The sequence below is a fragment of the Oncorhynchus kisutch genome, linkage group LG14, assembly GCF_002021735.2.
Source record: "Oncorhynchus kisutch isolate 150728-3 linkage group LG14, Okis_V2, whole genome shotgun sequence".
Lineage (NCBI taxonomy): Eukaryota > Metazoa > Chordata > Actinopteri > Salmoniformes > Salmonidae > Oncorhynchus > Oncorhynchus kisutch.
Window position 1 is genome coordinate 67,250,011 of NC_034187.2, and position 20,647 is coordinate 67,270,657.

Consider the following 20,647-nt stretch of genomic DNA (forward strand, 5'->3'; position numbering starts at 1 on the left):
GACATTTGTGGCAATGTGTTGTGGAACAAAACTGCACATTTTAGAGTGGCCTTTTATTGTCCCCAGCTGTTTAAATCTTCTTGATATGCCACACCCGTAAGGTGGATGAATTCTCTTGGCAAATGAGAAATGGTCACTAATAGGGATGTAAACAAATTTGTGCACAACATTTTTGATAAATACGCTTTTTGTGTGTATGGAACATTTCTGGGATCGTTTATTTCAGCTGATGAAACATGGGACCAGCACTTTACATGTTGCGTTTATATTTCTGTTCAGTGTAAATGAGAAATTGTAATCCAGGTGAAATGGAAACGCAAATAAATATGCCTATTTGAGGTTATAAATACATAGTTTCGGCTATAAATACATGACTATACTGTTTATTTTCCCCTGGTCAGAGGGGATCAGCACACACAGGCTTCTCTAGGCTACATGAAGCTGTGGTTGTGCACAAGTTAAGATGATGCAAATCAGTCTAAACAACCATTCTTTGTCCCTCTTTTCAGTGCTTTTGTGTCCGTATTAACATTAAAAATAACTGTGGCGGGAATGAGCTTCCATAATGGCACATCCTCTTTTAAGGCCTTGAATCTCATGAGGGATCTCTTTCAACACTGGTCATGTAGCTAGCTGTTAGCCAGCAGGGTTGCATCGGTTTCAATTGGACTAGAGTTTGCTAGGCTGGCTAGCTAGGAGGCAGCCTACGCTTACTAGCATCGCTAGCATGCTAATGTTACTGAACTCATGACAAAATCATGTTTCGACATTGTAGTGGCTATTGATGTTTTGGTTGTTGTTTGGTTGCTTAGTGGCATTGGAAATATAATATTTTTGGCATTAAACTCCGATTTAACTACAGTTATGTATCTAATTGGGTGTCGGCATTAAAACATTTGTGAAGTCCCAAATTCCTGCGATTTACTGTGAGAATTTGCACGCTCACCGATATGGAGCCTCATGAATAAAAGATCCGGTCACGGATTAAGAGCCACTACCTTTTTGCAAAGGGTTTGAGCGAACAGCTCTAAATTTAAAGTGGTTGAAAAGGAGGTGTGTTGTGTGTGCCTACATGTATGTGTTAACAGTCTCCATCCCCCTGTCCCAGGTAACACCCTGCGTAAGTGGCTGACCAGCCCAGTGCGGCGCCTGAGCAGTGGCAAGGCAGACGGGCATGTCAAAAAGCTGGCGCACAAACAGAAGAAGAACCGCGAGGTGAGGAAGAGTGGTGAGATGACGGGCAGCACCCAGAAAGACTCTGATGACAGCGCCGCTACACCCCAGGATGAGACTGTGGAGGAGGTGAGGGGATGGTGGTGACAGACAGACATGGTCACACACACGCCTATTCACCAGCTAAATTCTCTCTGAGTCTCTCTCTCTCTTTGTCTCTCTCTACCTTTCTCTCCCACCATCTCTCTAACCTCTGCTCTCTTTCTCTCCTCTACAGAGGGTGCGTAACGAGGGGCTCTCCAGTGGGACACTGTCCAAGTCCTCGTCCTCTGGGATGCAGAGCTGTGGAGAGGAGGAAGGCGAGGAGGGTCCTGACTCTGTACCCCTACCGCCCCCCATGGCCATCCAGCAGCACAGCCTACTGCAGCCTGACACACAGGATGACAAGGTAAGGGTAAGGGAGGGGGGAGGTAGAGAATAGGGGTACAGCCAGCCTAAGGGTAAGGTGAAGGGGTGTACGGGTGGGGATAGATTGGGGTGGGGTCTAAAGGATAGAAAGTCTAGGCTAACTGGTACACACATATAAAGTAACAGATATGCCTGTAACCAGGAAGTGTAACACTAAACAAACAATCCTAAACTACCCCATGTAAATCTAAGATCCCCCCCACACAGAGAACTCATCCTTTCTGTTACAGTTTCTCTCTCTTATGATTTAGCCGTGAGTTTAATTATTTTGTGATTATATTCTACAGACAAACATTACATCCATTTTAGTCAGTTTTCTTCTCACTTCCTGCTGAGCAGGGCCTGTATTCACTTCCTGCTGAACAGGGCCTGTATTCACTTTCTGCTGAGCAGGGCCTGTATTCACTTCCTGCTGAACAGGGCCTGTATTCACTTTCTGCTGAACAGGGCCTGTATTCACTTCTTGCTGAGCAGGGCCTGTATTCACTTCCTGCTGAACACGGCCTGTATTCACTTCCTGCTGAGCAGGGCCTGTATTCACTTCTTGCTGAACAGGGCCTGTATTCACTCCCTGCTGAACAGGGCCTGTATTCACTTTCTGCTGAGCAGGGCCTGTATTCACAAAGCATCTTAGAATAGTACGAGTGCTGATTTATGATCATTCAATATGATGAAAGGCAAATCTGATCCTAGATCAGCACTCCTACTCTGAGACGCTTTGGGGATGCAGGCCTAGATTTCAATTCATTATGAAACATTGAAGCTCCTATTCAAATAGAAATCCAATGAAATGCATCAGTTACTGTTCCCGTCCTGGGGTCATCTTTCCTTGGCGCAGAAGCGTTTTTCTCTGACACTAATTTGTTTCTCTTTTTGTTTGTTTTGTTTCCGACTGTATCGTTGGTTTGCTGTCTGTTCACTGTTTACCATGCTGTAGCATTACCTTGATTTATGTCCTGTCTTTGCTTTGTCTCAGTTTCCATACCTCTCCATCTCCTGAATCAATCCTTCCATCTCTCTCCCTCCTCTTCTCTTCCCTCAATACTTGAGTTCTCTCTCTCTTTTCCCCCTCTCAGTAACTGTACTGTAGACTTAGTTGCTGTTTTTCTTCCGGTTCTTCTTATGAAAGTCAGTTGAATGACAACGGATGTAGAATGTTGACGTCTGTTCCCGTCTTCTATTATCTTTCTCTCTGAGGCAAAGGACACTTCCAAACGTCTCTCTCCAGAGCTCTTGTAGTCTGCCTACCTTACGCTCTCTCTCTGGCGCTCTTCTACACCTAAACTTGCTCTCTCTCTCTTAGTTTCTGCAGTGCTTTATCCAACTATAGAATTACTCCCCCTCTTCATCTTTCTTTTTAGTTTGGATAATTTTACATTTTTCATCACCTGCCCGGTTCCTTCAATATACGTCTTTCACCAAACAAGTCTAAGTTTTGATTATGCATTTTAAGTATTGTTTGCCTCGTTGCCTGGTTACTCGTCCGTTTGCTGTGTGATAGCACCCTCAGAATAACTCGGAGACACATGCAGAACAAGAGCAGGTAGAAATCTCTAGACGCTGATCTAAGGTCAACTTTGCGTTCTCTCACACTATTCGCTTCAGGATCGAATTTGGGGAAAGCTGATCCTAGATCTGTGCCTAAGAGCAACATCTTGCGTTCGGAACACTCGTACAAACGAACAAAGTCGTGCTAAAATGAGGATGATTCAGAACTCCCTCCTCCTCCCTCACCCCCCTCACCTGTCCTCACCCCTCCCCTGTGTGCGTTAACCTCATTGCACCATGTTATTAATTGGCACCTACTGTAAGCCCTGGCGCGCCCAGAGGGTACAGCCCAACACCCCACCACACACAGACCCTTAGTGGGGCACAGCACAGTCTGGAGACAGCACAGCAAGGGTGAGAGACTCTCATACACTACTGTACCGCCTTACTGCTTCAATGTCTCATACAGTCATTATACACCTTCTGTTTTCTAAATGTTCTTTATTAAACAGTTCATATTTCATCATCCACTTTTAAAAATGTCTTTATTATATAGATATCTCATACACTCTCTATATATATATTTTTACACATCAGAACATTCATCAGAAAATGTAACTATCCCATTCTCCTCATTTATTATTTCCTCTTGTTGTTTCTTTTTTCTGACTCCCTTTTTCACTTTCACGCCTGTAACCTCTTATCTTCTCTTATTTTTCAATACCATTGATTTACCTCTTAGGAAACTCATTGGAGACTATACTATATACAAAAGTATGTGGACACCCCTTCAAATGAGTGGATTCGGCTATTTCAGCCATTCCCGTTGCTGGCAGGTATATAAAATCGAGCATACAGCTATGCAATCTCCATAGACAAACATTGGCAGTAGAATGGCCTTAATGAAAAGCTAAGTGACTTTCAATGAGGCATCGTCATAGGATGCCACCTTTCCAACAAGTCAGTTCGTCAAATTTCTGCCCTGCTAGAGCTGCCCCAGTCAACTGTAAGTGCTGTTATTATGTAGTGGAAACGTCTAGGAGCAACAACGGCTCAGCCAAAAAGTGGTAGGTCACACAAGCTCACAGAATGGGACCGCCAAGTGCTGAAGCACGTAAACATCACCTGTCCTCGGTTGCAACACTCACTACCGTGTTACAAAGCACCCGGAAGCTTCATGAAATGGTTTTCCATGGCCGGGCAGCCACACACAAGCCTAAGATCACCATGGTGTAAAGCTCACCGCCATTGGACTCTGGAGCAGTGGAAATGCGTTCTCTGGAGTGATGAATCACGCTTCATCATCTGGCAGTCTGACGGAAGAATCTGGGTTTGGTGGATGCCAGGAGAATGCTACCTGCCCCAATGCATAGTGCCATCTGTAAAGTTTGGCGGAGGAAGAATAATGGTCTTGGGCTGTTTTTCACAGTTCGGGCTAGGCCCCTTAGTTCCAGGGAAGGGAAATCTTAACACTACATCATACAATTACCTTCTAGATGGTTCTGTGCTTTGTGGCAACAGTTTGGGGAAGGCCCTTTCCTGTTTCAGCATGACAATGCCCCCGTGCACAAAGTGAGGTCCATACAGAAATGGTTTGTCGAGATCAGTGTGGAAGAACTTGACTGGCCTGCACAGTGCCCTGACCTCAACCTTTGGGATGAATTGGAACTCCGACTGCGAGCCAGGCCTAATCGCCCAACATCAGTGCCCGACCTCCCTAATGGTCTTGTGGTTGAATGGAAACAAGTCCCCTCAGCAATATTCCAACATCTAGTGGAAAGCCTTCCCAGAAGAGTGGAGCCGCCTGTTATAGCAGCAATGGGGGGGGACCAACTCCATATTAATGCCCATGATTTTGGAATGAGATGTTCGATGAGCAGGTGTCCACATGCTTTTGGTCATGTAGTGTATTTTCCTTCTTTTTTTTGTCTTAGATTCACTTTACACTTCTTAATTTTAACTTCAAATTAGAACCGATTTCTTGTTCTGATCAACATTGGATCATTCATTAAGAGCAGAGGATCAAAATACAACATGAACAGTAACGCTGTGTAAGGTAGACTAAGCGAGATGGCGTCATCTTATACAAACCAATAATCCAACTTAGTCGTCACCAACATATAGCTGGCTGGAAACATTTTACCTGCCATTCAATGTATGCCTCAGGAATATTTTGGGATCTGTTCAGAAAAAAACACTGTTTTCTTTCATTGTCTCTTTTTCAGTAGTCACCTGGATCAGTGTTTGCAGTGTGTCTCTACATGAAATGTTTTAATGTTCTCCCTTAAAAGAGGGCTTTCTACAAGAGAGGGTTAAATTAGGAAGAACCAATAATGTTATTCTGGACAGATTTGGTTTCTTGGTTAATTGATAGGATCAGTTAATTTATGTATTAATTCATCAGTTAATTGTTTCAAAGATTGCTTGATTGTTTTCTAGATGACAGGAATGGGAGGAAATGAAACCTTTAGCCAGATCAGGTAGTAAGACTCTGCTGAATGGCGTGTTGTAACACAGTTCTCTCCTAACCCCCCACCCCCCATCCCTGTCCAGAGCTCCTCTCGTCTGTCCGTCCGTCCGTCCAGTTCTGAGACACCCAGTGCAGCAGAGCTGGTGAGCGCCATCGAGGAACTGGTCAAGAGCAAGATGGTGAGGACACTCTCTCTCTCACACGCACACACACGCAGAGGCGTCATCTGGTTTACAATCTACCTTCTTCTTTCTCCGTCCCTCTCTCCCTCTTCTCTCTCTCCAGGCTTTAGAGGACCGGCCCAGCTCTCTCTCAGTAGAACAGAGGGATAGCAGCTCTCCCTCCTTCAACCCCTCTGACAACTCCCTTCTTTCATCCTCCTCTCCCATCGATGAGATGGAGGAGCGCAAGACTGGCTTCCTCAAGAGACGACAGTACGTACTGGATTGATAGATTCATTTGGGGGGAAAAGATGCACTATCTGAGTACAACCAAGGGGATAGCACTTTAAAGCGATTCAAATTGTTTCCAATGTGGCACACTAGCAATATTTCTCACTTTCTGTCACTCACGCTCTCTCGCTCACTGTTACAGTGTCCATATTAGGGCAAACTCCATCTCAGTAGGATTTGACTGAAGCTGTCCTACTATGGACACCATACACTGGAACTCCCTTTTATACTTTGAAACACTCTCGTTTCAGCTGTGTTTTCTTACTTTCTCTCTCTCTGTCTCTCTCTCTCTCTCTCTGTCTCTCTCTCTCTCTCTGTCTCTCTCTCTCTCTCTGTCTCTCTCTCTCTCTCTGTCTCTCTCTCTCTCTCTGTCTCTCTCTGTCTCTCTCTGTCTCTGTGTTTGTCTCTCTCTGTTGAGTGAGTTGAGTTTATTTTATTTTTACAGGGACAGTGCACATTAATCAACGTTTCAGTAAAAGTGCGGGTTTTAGCCAGCCGGCTAATTTTCAACCGCAGTCCCTGGGCAGGTTATTAAAAACAATTACAATATAGACAATAGCAACATAGGACAAGCAAGACGTAGCATACAGACAGAGCAACATAGGACAAGCAAGACGTAGCATACAGACAAAGCAACATAGGACATGCAAGACGTAGCATACAGACAGAGCAACATAGGACAAGCAAGACATAGCATACAGACAGAGCAATATAGGACAAGCAAGACGTAGCATACAGACAGAGCAACATAGGACAAGCAAGACATAGCATACAGACAGAGCAATATAGGACAAGCAAGACGTAGCATACAGACAGAGCAACATAGGACAAGCAAGACGTAGCATACAGACAGAGCAACATAGGACAAGCAAGACGTAGCATACAGACAGAGCAACATAGGACAAGCAAGACGTAGCATACAGACAGAGCAACATAGGACAAGCAAGACGTAGCATACAGACAGAGCAACATAGGACAAGCAAGACGTAGCATACAGACAGAGCAACATAGGACAAGCAAGACGTAGCATATAGACAGAGCAACATAGGACAAGCAAGACGTAGCATACAGACAGAGCAACATAGGACAAGCAAGACGTAGCATACAGACAGAGAAGCATACAGACAGAGCAACATAGGACAAGCAAGACGTAGCATACAGACAGAGCAACATAGGACAAGCAAGACGTAGCATACAGACAGAGCAACATAGGACAAGCAAGACGTAGCATACAGACAGAGCAACATAGGACAAGCAAGACGTAGCATACAGACAGAGCAACATAGGACAAAAAGCAGCAAGACAAAATTCATAAAAGCAACAAAGTGTTTCCACACCTCACAAGCTACAGACAACATGGAGAGCGGCAACACACAGCTAGGGACCATGTTCACAAATCTGATTGACCTTTAGCCATGTCTTCATGCATTTTGTGAAAGTGTGATATGTGTTGCAGTTATGTGTGTCTGATGGCAGTGTATTCCAGACATGAGAAGCTCTCACAGAGAAAGCAGATTTACTAAAGGTGCTTTTCCTTAAGGGAACTATACAGTCACCTCTCATTGCAGACCTTGTGGATCTGCTGCCATATGTTTGGGTTTTCTGTTTAACAAAAATCCTGAGTGGAGGGGGAGTCAGGCCATTTAGGATCTTGAATACAAGACATGCGTCGGTGTATTGCACACGATTTTCCCAACTCAGGAGCTCATGCTATCTGAGGATGTAACAGTGATGATGGCTATTGGGCTTCCTCTCTCTCTCTCTCTCGCTGTCTCTCTCTCGCTGTCTCTCTCTCTCGCTGTCTCTCTCTGTCTCTCTCTCTCTCTCTCTCTCTGTCTCTCTCTCTCTCTCTCTCTCTCTGGCTGTCTCTCTCTCTCTCGCTGTCTCTCTCTCTCTCGCTGTCTCTCTCTCTCTCGCTGTCTCTCTCTCGCTGTCTCTGTCTCTCTGTAGTTATGTGTTGTTGGAGCTGGTGGAGACTGAGAGGGACTACGTCAGAGACCTGGGCGTGGTGGTGGGGGTAAGTCAAAACGCATCACTTCCTCCCTCCCTCTGACCTCACTTCCTCTTCCTCTCGTGTTAGTTGATGTTAGAGTGTGTGTGTGATGGCTTGATTATGCAACCCTGACTGTGTGTTTCAGGGCTATATGACGCGGATGAAGGAGGAAGGGGTACCAGATGATATGAAGGGGAAAGACAAGATCATCTTTGGAAACATCCACCAGATCTACGACTGGCACAGAGAGTACGACACACACGGGCATACACACACACACACACACACACACACACAATCACACATACAAACACACACACTACATATGGATACGCTTTGCTAACCCTCTCTCTCTCTTTCTCTCTGCAGTTTCTTCATGGGAGAGTTAGAGAAGTGTCTGGAAGACCCTGACCGACTTGGGCCGCTGTTCGTCAAACATGTGAGTGACTGACTGTTGCTGTGTGAGTGTGTGTATATACAGTGCAATCGGAAAGTATTCAGACCCTTTGACTTTTTCCACATTGTTACGTTAAAATGTATCAAATAAAACATGTTCTCATCAATCTACACACAATACCCCATAATGACAAAGAGAAAACAGGTTTTTTGAAATTTTTGCAAATGTATTAAAAATAAAAATAAACTGAAATGCATTATTTACATAAGTATTCAGACCCTTTGCTATGAGACTCGACATTGAGCTCAGGTGCATCCTGTTTCCATTGAGCATCCTTGAGATGTTTCTACAACTTGATTGGAGTCCACCTGTGGTAAATTCAATTGATTGGACATGATTTGGAAAAACACACACTTGTCTATATAAGATCCCACAGTTAACAGAGCATGTCAGAGCAAAAACCAAGCCATGAGGTCAAAGGAATTGTCTGTAGAGCTCCGAGACAGGATTGTGTTGAGGCACAGATCTGGGGAAGTATACCAAAAAATGTCTGCAGCATTGAAGGTCCCCAAGAATATAGTGGCCTCCATCATTCTTAAATGGAAGAATTTTGGAACCACCAAGACTCTTCCTAGAGCTGGCCGCCCGGCCAAACTGACCATCTCGGGGAGAAGGGCCTTGGTCAGGTAGGTGACCAAGAACCCAATGGCCACTCTGACAGGGCTCCAGAGTTCCTCTTTGGAGATGGGAGAATCTTCCAGAAGGACAATCATCTCTGCAGCACTCTACCAATCAGGCCTTTATGGTAGAGTGGCCAGACGGAAGCCACTCTTCAGTAAAGGCACATGACAGCCCGCTTGGAGTTTGCCAAAAGGCACCTAAAGACTTTCAGACCATGAGAAACAAGACTCTCTGGTCTGATGAAACCAATATGGAACTCTTTGGGCTGAATGCCAAGAGTCACGTCTAGAGGAAACTTGTCACCATCTTTACTGTGAAGCATGGCGGTGGCAGCACAGAGCCAGGACTTAAACTATCAAACATCTCTCTAGAGGCCTGAAAATAGCTGTACAGCGACACTCCCCATCCAACCTAACAAAGCTTGAGAGGATCTGCAGAGAAGAATGGGAGAAACTCTACTACTACTTTTTTTGCCCCAAAAATGTAAAAACCTGTTTTTTCTTTGTCATTATGGGGTATTGTGTGTAGATTGATGAGGGAAACTTGTAATCAATTTTAGAACAAGGCTTTAATGTAGCAATGTGGAAAAAGTCAAGGGGTCTGAATCGAGTATATCTACTGTACCCTAACCCTTATGTGTTCTGTCTCCAGGAGCGGAGGCTCCACATGTACGTAGTGTACTGTCAGAACAAGCCTAAGTCAGAGCTCATCGTATCAGAGTACATCGACACCTACTTCGAAGACCTGAAACAACGTCTAGGTCACCGTCTCCAGATCACTGACCTCCTCATCAAACCCGTCCAGAGAATCATGAAGTACCAACTACTGCTTAAGGTAGGGTGTGGGTGGGGGTGGGGGTGTGGGTTGGGGTTGGGGTGAGTCTCTGTGTGTTCTCATCGTCGTCTTGTGATCCTGTGTAGGACAGAAATAATCACTGTACAAATCATGTTCTTAATTGTCCAGCAGGGGGTGCAAAACATTCATTTTCTTAGCTGTACCAGGGGGCCAGTATCAAATCAGTTTGCTACCTTACTCTAACATGTTGTCTTATCATTGGGTAATCATTATGTTTCGCACAAGTCACAGTTTTGTAATATCCAATTAACTTTGTCTCGTTTTGTTTGTAGGACTTCCTCAAATTCTCTAAAAAGGCAGGGTTGGATTCAGTTGAGTTGGAGGTGAGGAGGAGAGGAACGGACTTTTCTCTAATGTTTTCATTTGAAAAAATCTATATTTTTTAGACTATATTGTATTTCCTTAACTGTGTTTGTTTTGACCCATTCAATGTGTGTGTTCCCTTCAGAAAGGAGTGGAGATCATGTGCATCGTACCAAAGAGATGCAACGATATGATGAACGTGGGGCGGCTCCAAGGATTTGACGTAAGACAACCCTGACAGAAAATAGATATTTACATTTAAAAACGGATCAATTGATTGTCAGACCGAACTAATTGATCAACTCGTCTGATTTTCTTTCCTCCTTCCTGGATCTGCCTTCTTACCTCTTCCTTTATTCGTCTCTTTCAACGTTTTCCTCCCCCTTTAGGGTAAGATTGTGGCCCAAGGTCGTCTGCTGCTTCAGGATACCTTCATGGTATCAGACCCCGAGGAGGGAGTAGGAAGGATGAGGGAGAGAAGGGTCTTCCTCTTCGAACAGGTCGTCATCTTCAGTGAACCGCTGGACAAGAAGAGAGGTTTCTCCATGCCTGGCTTCCTATATAAGAAGAGCATCAAGGTATCGTCTCTACATCGTATGATGGAAATGTGTATAAACTTCCTAAACACCAAGACAACTCAAAATGAATTTTGAATGCATCAAAAGACAATGTAAGTTTGGAAGCTCTGTTTTCATTCACTCGTTAATTTTTTAATAAAGGTGAAACTTTCTCTCCCCCTCCCTCCAGGTCAGTTGTCTCGGGTTGGAGGACAGTGTGGACGGTGACCCCTGTAAGTTTGTGTTGACGTCTCGGGTGACCAATAGCAGCATAGAGTCCTTTGTCCTCCACTCCTCCCACCTGGGTGTCCGGCAGGTCTGGACCCTTCAGATCAGCCAGATACTGGAGAGCCAACGCAACTTCCTCAATGGTACACACACACTTTTAGCTGAGCTTTTTCAACAGTACACGATTTTGGAATGTTGTGATGTTACCAAAATAAGGTTCATATATTTTTTTAAATCTCTCTCTCTCACCCTCTCCAGCTCTGACCTCCCCTACAGAGTACCAGAGGAACCATGTAGGGGCTAGCGACGGACCATGTCTACCCAGCGGCTTAGCTCCGTCAGTGGGGAGCGTCATGCCCAGTTTGGCCCCTGTTGGAGCTCTACAGGGTGTGCATCTATCTGGGCCGCTTGGTGGAAGTGGGCCCCTCGTTGTTGGTAGTCCCCTTGTTGGAGGTGCTCCCCAGGGTGGAGCTGGCTCATCCAGGAGGCCCTCCAGGATCCCCCAACCCTCCCGCCTGCCCCAGCCCTTACGACACCCACACAACCCTGGGGCCACAGACTCAGATGGCCCCAACAAGATGTCAGGTAGGCTGAGGCTCTCCCAGTATTACCGAGGGAGTGTGTGTGTCTGTGTGTGTGTGTGTGTTGAAATTTCTTGGTTAAGACATTTCCCTCCCTCTACTCAGTGTTGCTCACTTCTGATTCAGGTTCCTCCCCTCGTCTCCCCCCTCCTCCCTCGCTCCCTCCCTCTGTCCAAGTGGACCCGCAGGACCTGGCTCCAGCAGGGGGGGTGAGGGAGACCAAGGAGGCCCAACATGGGGTGAGGGTCCAGGGGGGAAGCCCCCAGGGCAAGCGCCCCATCTTGGCCTCAAACGACCAGCCCCATTCTGTCTCCCCTATCCCCCGGGCCAGTGTGGCCCCCCTCCCTGTACCTGTGGCTCTCTCCACCCCAACCAAGCCTCGACCGGGCACCATCTCTCCCATGGCCTCCCCCATGGCCACCCCAGCCTTCGGGAAGGATGCGCTCCCCCCTCCCCCTCCCAGCCCTGGCCTGAAGTCTGGCTCTGGTTCCTTCTGGAGCTCCATGCCTGGTTCTCCAGCCAGCCGGCCTGGCTCCTTCACCTTCCCAGGGGAGGCAGTGGATACCCTGGGGAGGCAGAACCAAAACACGGGCCAGATCTCATCTCAGTCAGGGACTGGGTCCCACAGACACTCCACCCACAGCAAGGAGGCGGACCGCATGAGTACGTGCTCATCGACCAGTGAGCAGTCCATCCAGTCCACCCAGAGCAATGGGGTAAGAGATGTACCCGCTGCCCAGGCTTCAGGGCGGCCTAGTTCTGCTAATGCTCCTGGTTGACTAACCCAGCACCCACGGGAGACGTGTCCTGTCCTGTCTTCCTGTGACCTGCTGCATCCCACTGGAGCTGGTTCTGCTACAACATGTTCTACTACTATTTTACAACTAGTAGTACTTCACTACTACAACAACTACTACTAATTGTTGTACTCCTGCGCACTTCTTGTATGTCTCCAAAGAATCGACAAGCCTATTAGACTATTCTTCAACGCACAGCTCTAACCAAGCTTTAACTGCACTTCAAGTAGTACTCTACCGCTACTGCTACTACACTATTAGTAGTACTTTACTACTACTATTATACTATTAGTAGTACTCTACCGCTACTACTACTACACTATTAGTGGTACTTTACTACTACTACTACTACAACACTATTAGTAGTACTTTACTACTACTACTACTACACTATTAGTAGTACTTTACTACTACTATTATACTATTAGTAGTACTCTACCGCTACTACTACTACACTATTAGTGGTACTTTACTACTACTACTACTACTACTACTACTACTACTACTACTACTACAACACTATTAGTAGTACTTTACTACTACACTATTAGTAGTACTTTACTACTACTACTACTACACTATTAGTAGTACTTTACTACTACTATTATACTATTAGTAGTACTCTGCCGCTACTACTACTACACTATTAGTGGTACTTTACTACTACTACTACTACACTATTAGTAGTACACTACTACTAATACTAATACTACTATACTATTAGTAGTACTCTAATACTACTACTACCCTGCTAATAGTTGACTCTACTACTACTACTACTAGTAGTAGTACTATACTAGTACTCTGCTACTAGTGGTACACTACTACTACTACTACCCTGCTAATAGTTGACTCTACTACTACTACTAGTAGTACTATACTAGTACTCTGCTACTAGTGGTACACTACTACTACGAACCGCATGTATGTCTAACAACTCAACTTAATTACCCTGAAGACTTTCTACAATTGTTTTTGCTAACGAGGCTTTTATAAAGCTTCAAGCTTTAACAACGACTCTCATTTCTGCTATTTTTAACTCTTGACAAAGCTTCTGTCAGCTTGATTACTTCTCTCTAACTCTTCTCGTCGGAGCGAAAGAGCAAAGACGACTGAAACTGAAAGTCATCCGTCCTTTAACACCTGAGTGTGTACCTCCCTTCCTCTTCACTCTACCTGATTAACTTGTTCTCTGAAGAATGTGGTGCCAATCCCTTTTCCCGACTCTCTTTCTTTGTCTCTCATGGAGGTGTATGAACCTTTCTGGAAGCAGTGTGTGAAACTAGAAAATGGATAGTTAACAACAACACTCACATGACTGAACGATTGATTGTAGAAAGTGCTTTAATCAAATAGTACCTCTCTTTTTCCTCTTTCCTCTACCTAAACAGCGGAGTGTGTGAGGTGTGTTTGTGTGTGGGCAATGCCATGGTAAGAGTGATGCTGAGATTTTTCCCTTTAAAATGTATGTCAAACCAAAACCAATGATTGCAAAGCTAAACAAACCATACAACTCTATGCAAGAGGACTACTTTGAACTATTTCCAATGACATTTTTACAAAACACATTAACTTGAAGAACAGTGCAGATGCAACGTTTTTTCTCTCATTTTTCAGCATCACTCTGTTACCATGGATTTGCCCGTGTGTTTTTTGGGATGTCAGGATCGAATCAGTGTGTTTGTCCTGTTACTAATGAGGTGCATGGAATTGTGGAGGACTGACTTGTGTGTGGGAGGGATTTTCTTGGAAGTTATTCAATATACTTACAAACCTTCCATAATTCCCCCATCTCCACAGAGTGAAAGCAGCAGCAGCAGTAGTATGTCGACCATGTTGGTGACCCAGGACTACGTGGCCCTGAAGGAAGATGAGATCAGTGTGTCCCAGGGAGAGGTGGTCCAGATCCTGGCCTCTAACCAACAGAACATGTTCCTGGTGTTCCGGGCCGCTACCGAACAGGGCCCTGCTGCCGAGGGCTGGATCCCCGGTTTCGTTCTTGGACACACCTCCGCCATCATCCCCGACTGCCCAGACGGAACCATCAAGTAAGAGACTATGGCAAATGTACAGTATACGGGGAAAGATTTTAGTGTGACACCACAAGATATTGTTAGCCTAAATCTACGGATTGTGTGATATAATGAGATATGTAATTGATTAGTGTTATATCATACTGTATATCATATACCTTTCAACAGACCCTATTTGTGTAAACAGGAAGTCCTCATCCTGGCACACCACCCTGCGCATCCGCAAGAAGTCTGAGAGGAAAGAGGAGGGAAAGAAAGAGGGCAAGCTGGAAAACGGTTACAGGAAGTCTAGAGATGGGCTATCCAATAAGGTTTCTGTAAAGGTAAGTTATTATCAATCCTTTTGTCCAATCATTATTGACCACTAGTCCCTACCCGTAATGCCTAGGTGCGTGTGTGGAAGTGAGAGGGTCGGCTAGGCTAAGTGGAATTTCACCATATTGCTTACACCTATCAGAGAGCTAAGTGGTGCCAATGTTACTACATTGCTAGTGAACCAACAATGCCCCCTCCCCCTCCAATCATTTCAGATCTACGCAAAGTGTTCTTCTTTGACATCTGACATCCTGTTTTCTGTCTTGTTTTTTCAGCTTCTAAACCCCAACTACATCTATGATGGTAAGTCCTCTATTGTCTGTTAATGTCTAGTCTCAATACAGCAGAATGGATATACAGATATTCAGCAGTGTATTGACTGTGTCCAAGACACTTAGGAACAATAAAGTTAATTGAACTGTACCAAATAATAATCAAAGAACGAGGAAAAATCACCACTTACAATCTACAGATGCTGAGCAGAAAATGATGTAAATACATGATATGCTCTCACTATGACACATTCCCTAGCCCTCTCAGCTGCTCAGTGATGATGTCATTTGACCCTTTAGTCTCACCGGAGTTCCTGGTCCCCCTGGGTGAAGTGACGTGTGACAACGGGGAGAGTGTGACTCTGAGGTGTAAGGTGTGTGGCCGACCCAAAGCTACTGTCACCTGGAGGGGACCTGACCAGACCATCCTGAACAACAACGGACACCACAGCATCGCCTACAGGTGGGGAGAGAGACACATACACAGAGGCACACGTACTGTACATACACTCGGCTACAGGTACACACACACAGGGGAACACATACTGTACATACACTCGGCTACAGGTACACACACACAGGGGAACACATACTGTACATACACTCGGCTACAGGTACACACACACAGGGGAACACATACTGTACATACACTCGGCTACAGGTACACACACACAGGGGAACACATACTGTACATACACTCGGCTACAGGTACACACACACACGGGAACACATACTGTACATACACTCGGCTACAGGTACACACACACAGGGGAACACATACTGTACATACACTCGGCTACAGGTACACACACACAGGGGAACACGTACTGTACATACACTCGGCTACAGGTACACACACACAGGGGAACACGTACTGTACATACACTCGGCTACAGGTACACACACACAGGGGAACACATACTGTACATACACGGCATTGGCTACAGGTACACACACACAGGGGAACACATACTGTACATACACGGCATTGGCTACAGGTACACACACACAGGGGAACACATACTGTACATACACGGCATTGGCTACAGGTACACACACACAGGGGAACACATACTGTACATACACTCGGCTACAGGTACACACACACAGGGGAACACATACTGTACATACACTCTGCTACAGGTACACACACAGGGGAACACATACTGTACATACACTCGGCTACAGGTACACACACACAGGGGAACACATACTGTACATACACTCGGCTACAGGTACACACACACAGGGGAACACATACTGTACATACACTCGGCTACAGGTACACACACACACAGGGGAACACATACTGTACATACACGGCATTGGCTACAGATGCAGAGAGGGAGAGAGAGAGACACATACACACAAAGCACACATATACACACACACACAGCACCGGCTACAGGTACACAAACACACACACACCTGTGTGATAGTGAAACCGTAAGCTCTATTCATTTGTCTCTTCTTGTTGTGGGTTAAATACCTGGGATCACATTCACACTGTACTGGAAGTCACTTTGGATAAAATGACTAAGTTGCATACGGTGCCTTCAGAACGTTTTCATACCCCTTGACTTATTCCACATTTGTTACAGCTGTTACAGCAAATTTACATAAGTATTCACATCCCCTAAAGCAACACTTTGTAGAAGCACCTTTTGTCAGCGATTACAGCTGTCTTTCTGGGTATTATTTCAGTGCTTTGCACACCAGGGGCCTCATTTATCAACCGCGCATAGACACAAATCTGTGCATACAGTATACGATGCATGGGATCATTTCAACGCAAAGTGTGAGGTTTATCAATATGATCGTTTACTTGAGAGTGTGCATACATTCGTAGGCACAGTGTCAAGTGGTGGAATAAGGAAAATATGTTGAAATTATGAGTAATAATTCAATCATTTTTCAACGTAATTATATTTCTATTGTGCAATTCATGTAACAGATCTTGACATGCTATATATAATTTGACCACATCAGTGCATTTGTTATGATAATAATCCACATAAAGTCCAGTAATTAGTTCAATTAGAGGCGCGTGTTAAAAGTGAAACCATTGTTGAAATACTATAAAAGACTGAGATAATGGGAAATCGAATGAGAAATGTCTGATCTTACTCTGTTTGAAGATTTACAGAATCTTTTTTGTTGTTGCAGAGAGTACAGATTGGCTCATCAGATATAATTTCATAAAACCAATCGTGTAGGATTTTTGGAGTATTTAAGACCTACTTTAGAAAGGGAAACATGCCATTCCAGTGCACATCAAAGTGCTATCCATCCTCTGGTTTTTGGCAATGGGCACATTTCAGCGGGAGCTTGCCGATCGGCAGCTCGCATCCCTCGATGAGCCGTTTGGGAGTCAATCATCAGCTAAGTGAAGTGTACCATACACTTTCCATACACCATCGCACAACAGATTGAAATCAAGAGGGGTTTCTTTGCCATCAATGGGTTCACAAATAACAACGGATCAATAGACGGCACCCCCATCGCCATAAAAGCACCATCCCAAAATGAGTTCAACTATGTGAACAGAGAAGGCTTCCACTCTTAATGCTCAGGTGAAAAAATGCTTCTGAATGTGGTGGCCAGGTAGAAGGCACGACTCGTTCATTCTGCAGAACAGCAATGGTGGCCTCTACGCTGTTGAGGATGGATGGCTTACTGGTGAGTGGTGCCTACTCATTTGAAGTAAGTTTGCTGTTGCTAAAGCAACTTGAATGGTCGAAATGGTCCTCTCTTTATAGATACGGTTTTATTTTTACTGGTCAAACCACAACTGAACCAAATATAACCTTTTGGTTGTACTCAATCTCTGACACTAATCTCTGACACTTTTGACCATTTATGGTTAATTAGGAGCATTTCAAAATGCAAATAGCCAAGGTCGTGAGAACAACACCAGGGTGAGAACAACACCGTCATAGGATGCCACCTTTCCAACAAGTCACTTCAGCAAATTTCTGCCCTGCTAGAGCTGTCCCGGTCAACTGTAAGTGCTGTTATTGTGAAGTGGAAATGTCTAGGAGCAACAACGGCTCAGCCACGAAGTGGTAGGCCACACAAGCACACAGAACGAGACTGCCGAGTGCAGAAGCGTGTGGTCCGTAAAAATCGTCTGTCCTTGGTTGCAACACTCACTACCGAGTTCCAAACTGCCTCTGGAAGCAACGTCGGCACAATAACTGTTCGTTGGGAGCTTCATGAAATGGGTTTCCATGGCCGAGCAGCCACACACAAGCCTAAGATCACCATGCGCAATGCCAAGCGTCGGCTGGAGTGGTGTAAAGCTCAGCGCCATTGGAGCAGTGGAAATGCGTTCTCTGGAGTGATGAATCACACTTCACCATCATCTGGCAGTCCGTCAGACTAACCTGGATTTGGTGGATGCCAGGAGAACGCTACCTGCCCCAATGCATAGTGCCAACTGTAAAGTTTGGTGGATGAAGAATAATGGTCTGAGGCTGTTTTTCATGGTTCCGGTTAGGCCGGAAGCATACAATGACATTCTAGATGATTCTGTGCTTCCAACTTCGTGTGAACAGTTTGGAGAAGGCCCTTTCCTGTTTCAGCATGACAATGCCCCTGTGCACAAAGCGAGGTCCATACAGAAATTATTCGTTGAGATTGGTTTGGAAGAATTTGACTGGCCTGCACATCTAGTGGAAAGCATTCCCAGAAGAATGGAGGCTGTTATAGCGGGGGGAACCAACTCCATGTTCGACGAGCATGTATCCACATACTGGCCATGAAGTGTATTTTCAAATAGTTTCTACACAATATTGATATTGACCTTACAGATAATTGTATGCATGGGGTTAAGAGAAGAGGTAGTGATTCAAAAATCATGTTAAACTGTAACGGGATTCTTCCTGGGAAGGAGAGGCGGGACCAAAATGCAGTGTGGTTATAATTCATGGTTCTTTAATAATGAAACTATACATGAATAAACTACAAAACAAGAAACGTGAAAAAACTGAAACAGTCCTGTGTGGTACAAACACTGACACAGGAGACAAACACCCACAAAACCCAACACAAAACAGGCTACCTAAATATGGTTCCCAATCAGAGACAATGACTAACACCTGCCTCTGATTGAGAACCATATCAGGCCAACCATAGAAATAGACAAACTAGACACACAACATAGAATGCCCACTCAGATCACACCCTGACAAAACAAAACATAGAAACATACAAAGCAAACTATGGTCAGGGTGTGACATAAACATTATTATTGCACACAGAGTGAGTCCATGCAGTGTATTATGTGACCTGTTTAGTAAATGTTTTAATCCTGAACTTATTTAGGTTTGCCATAACAAAGGGGTTGAGTACTTATTGACTCAAGACATTTCAGCTTTTGATTTTTTATTACTTTGTAAAAAGTTCTAAAAACATCATTCTACTTTGACATTATGCGTTATTACGGGATAGTGACACAACCTCAATTTAAATTCAGGCTGTAACACAACAAAATGTGGAAAAGGTCTAGGGGTGTGACTACTTTCTGAAGGTGTTGTATTATCATATTCAAATAAATGTGTAATGTGACAGTGAAACAGTAAGGTTATTGGCTGTTAAAATGAATACGTGTGTGTGTGTGTGTGACAGTGAGACTGGTGAGGCGACCCTGAGGATAGTAGGCGTGTCTTCGGAGGACGACGGTGTTTACACCTGCGTTGCCGCTAACGACCTGGGCTCTGTGACATCATCAGCCAGCCTCAGAGTGCTAGGTGAGACACCATACAAACACACACACATTTGCACAAACATATTCCCACAGTACTCCCACACTCGCATGCTTCTATTTCATTTTCACACAAACTCCTCTCCCTCTTTCCCTGTATTTGACTATTCCCCCTGTCTGTGTAGTTGTGTCCAGTGATGGGGTCAGGGTGAGCTGGAAGGACAACTTTGAGTCCCACTACACTGAGGTGGCAGAGCTGGGCAGGTACATTACACATCTCTCCTCTTATCACTCCTAGCTCTCTCTGTGTGTGTGTGTGTGTGTGTGTGTGTGTTTACCCTACTGTACTTACTCTCTCCACAGAGGCCGGTTCTCTGTGGTCAAGCGTTGCGAACACAAGTCGACCAAATGCACGGTGGCGGTCAAGCTGGTCAATAAGAAGCTGATGAAAAGAGACCAGGTGACCCAGGAGCTCAGCCTGCTACAGCGACTACAACACACACACCTGGTCACACTGCTGGACACGTACGAAACCCCCAGCAGCTACGCACTGGTCATGGAGATGTGAGTTACACACAAAGTAACATTTAACATTCTCACAAATCTGCCGCCATCTAAACCTGGACCCGTGTACGTGCCTCGACCTCTCTGCAGGGTTGATCAGGGTCGTCTCCTAGACTACATTGTGAGCTGGGGGAATCTGACTGAGGAGAAAGTGGCCGGCTACCTACGGAACATCCTAGAAGCTTTACATTACCTACACAACTGTAGGATAGCCCATCTGGACTTAAAGGTACTGTTGTCGTCCTCATCTTCCTCTCTCTCTCTCACTTCTATAGCTCCTATTTATTCTCTCTCCCCTCTCTTTTCTCTCACTCT

General features: G+C 45.0%; 1 protein-coding gene across 9 annotated transcripts in view; it reads left to right on the forward strand.

Annotated features, from left to right (window-relative positions):
• LOC109903459 (triple functional domain protein) overlaps nt 1-20,647 on the forward strand; it is a 130,194-nt gene that overhangs the window by 106,420 nt on the left and 3,127 nt on the right. For all 9 annotated transcript variants that reach the window (XM_031788802.1, XM_031788797.1, XM_031788798.1 and 6 more), the window contains 22 exons: nt 1,109-1,302; nt 1,451-1,621; nt 5,683-5,778; nt 5,885-6,033; nt 8,002-8,068; nt 8,190-8,293; nt 8,414-8,483; nt 9,774-9,956; nt 10,250-10,300; nt 10,426-10,503; nt 10,670-10,858; nt 11,028-11,208; nt 11,324-11,650; nt 11,773-12,362; nt 14,244-14,491; nt 14,664-14,799; nt 15,067-15,094; nt 15,364-15,526; nt 19,693-19,814; nt 19,954-20,032; nt 20,132-20,332; nt 20,423-20,561. In XM_031788802.1, coding sequence (XP_031644662.1) covers nt 1,109-1,302; nt 1,451-1,621; nt 5,683-5,778; nt 5,885-6,033; nt 8,002-8,068; nt 8,190-8,293; nt 8,414-8,483; nt 9,774-9,956; nt 10,250-10,300; nt 10,426-10,503; nt 10,670-10,858; nt 11,028-11,208; nt 11,324-11,650; nt 11,773-12,362; nt 14,244-14,491; nt 14,664-14,799; nt 15,067-15,094; nt 15,364-15,526; nt 19,693-19,814; nt 19,954-20,032; nt 20,132-20,332; nt 20,423-20,561 — 3,566 coding nt within the window. The remainder of the gene's footprint in view (nt 1-1,108; nt 1,303-1,450; nt 1,622-5,682; nt 5,779-5,884; nt 6,034-8,001; nt 8,069-8,189; nt 8,294-8,413; nt 8,484-9,773; nt 9,957-10,249; nt 10,301-10,425; nt 10,504-10,669; nt 10,859-11,027; nt 11,209-11,323; nt 11,651-11,772; nt 12,363-14,243; nt 14,492-14,663; nt 14,800-15,066; nt 15,095-15,363; nt 15,527-19,692; nt 19,815-19,953; nt 20,033-20,131; nt 20,333-20,422; nt 20,562-20,647) is intronic.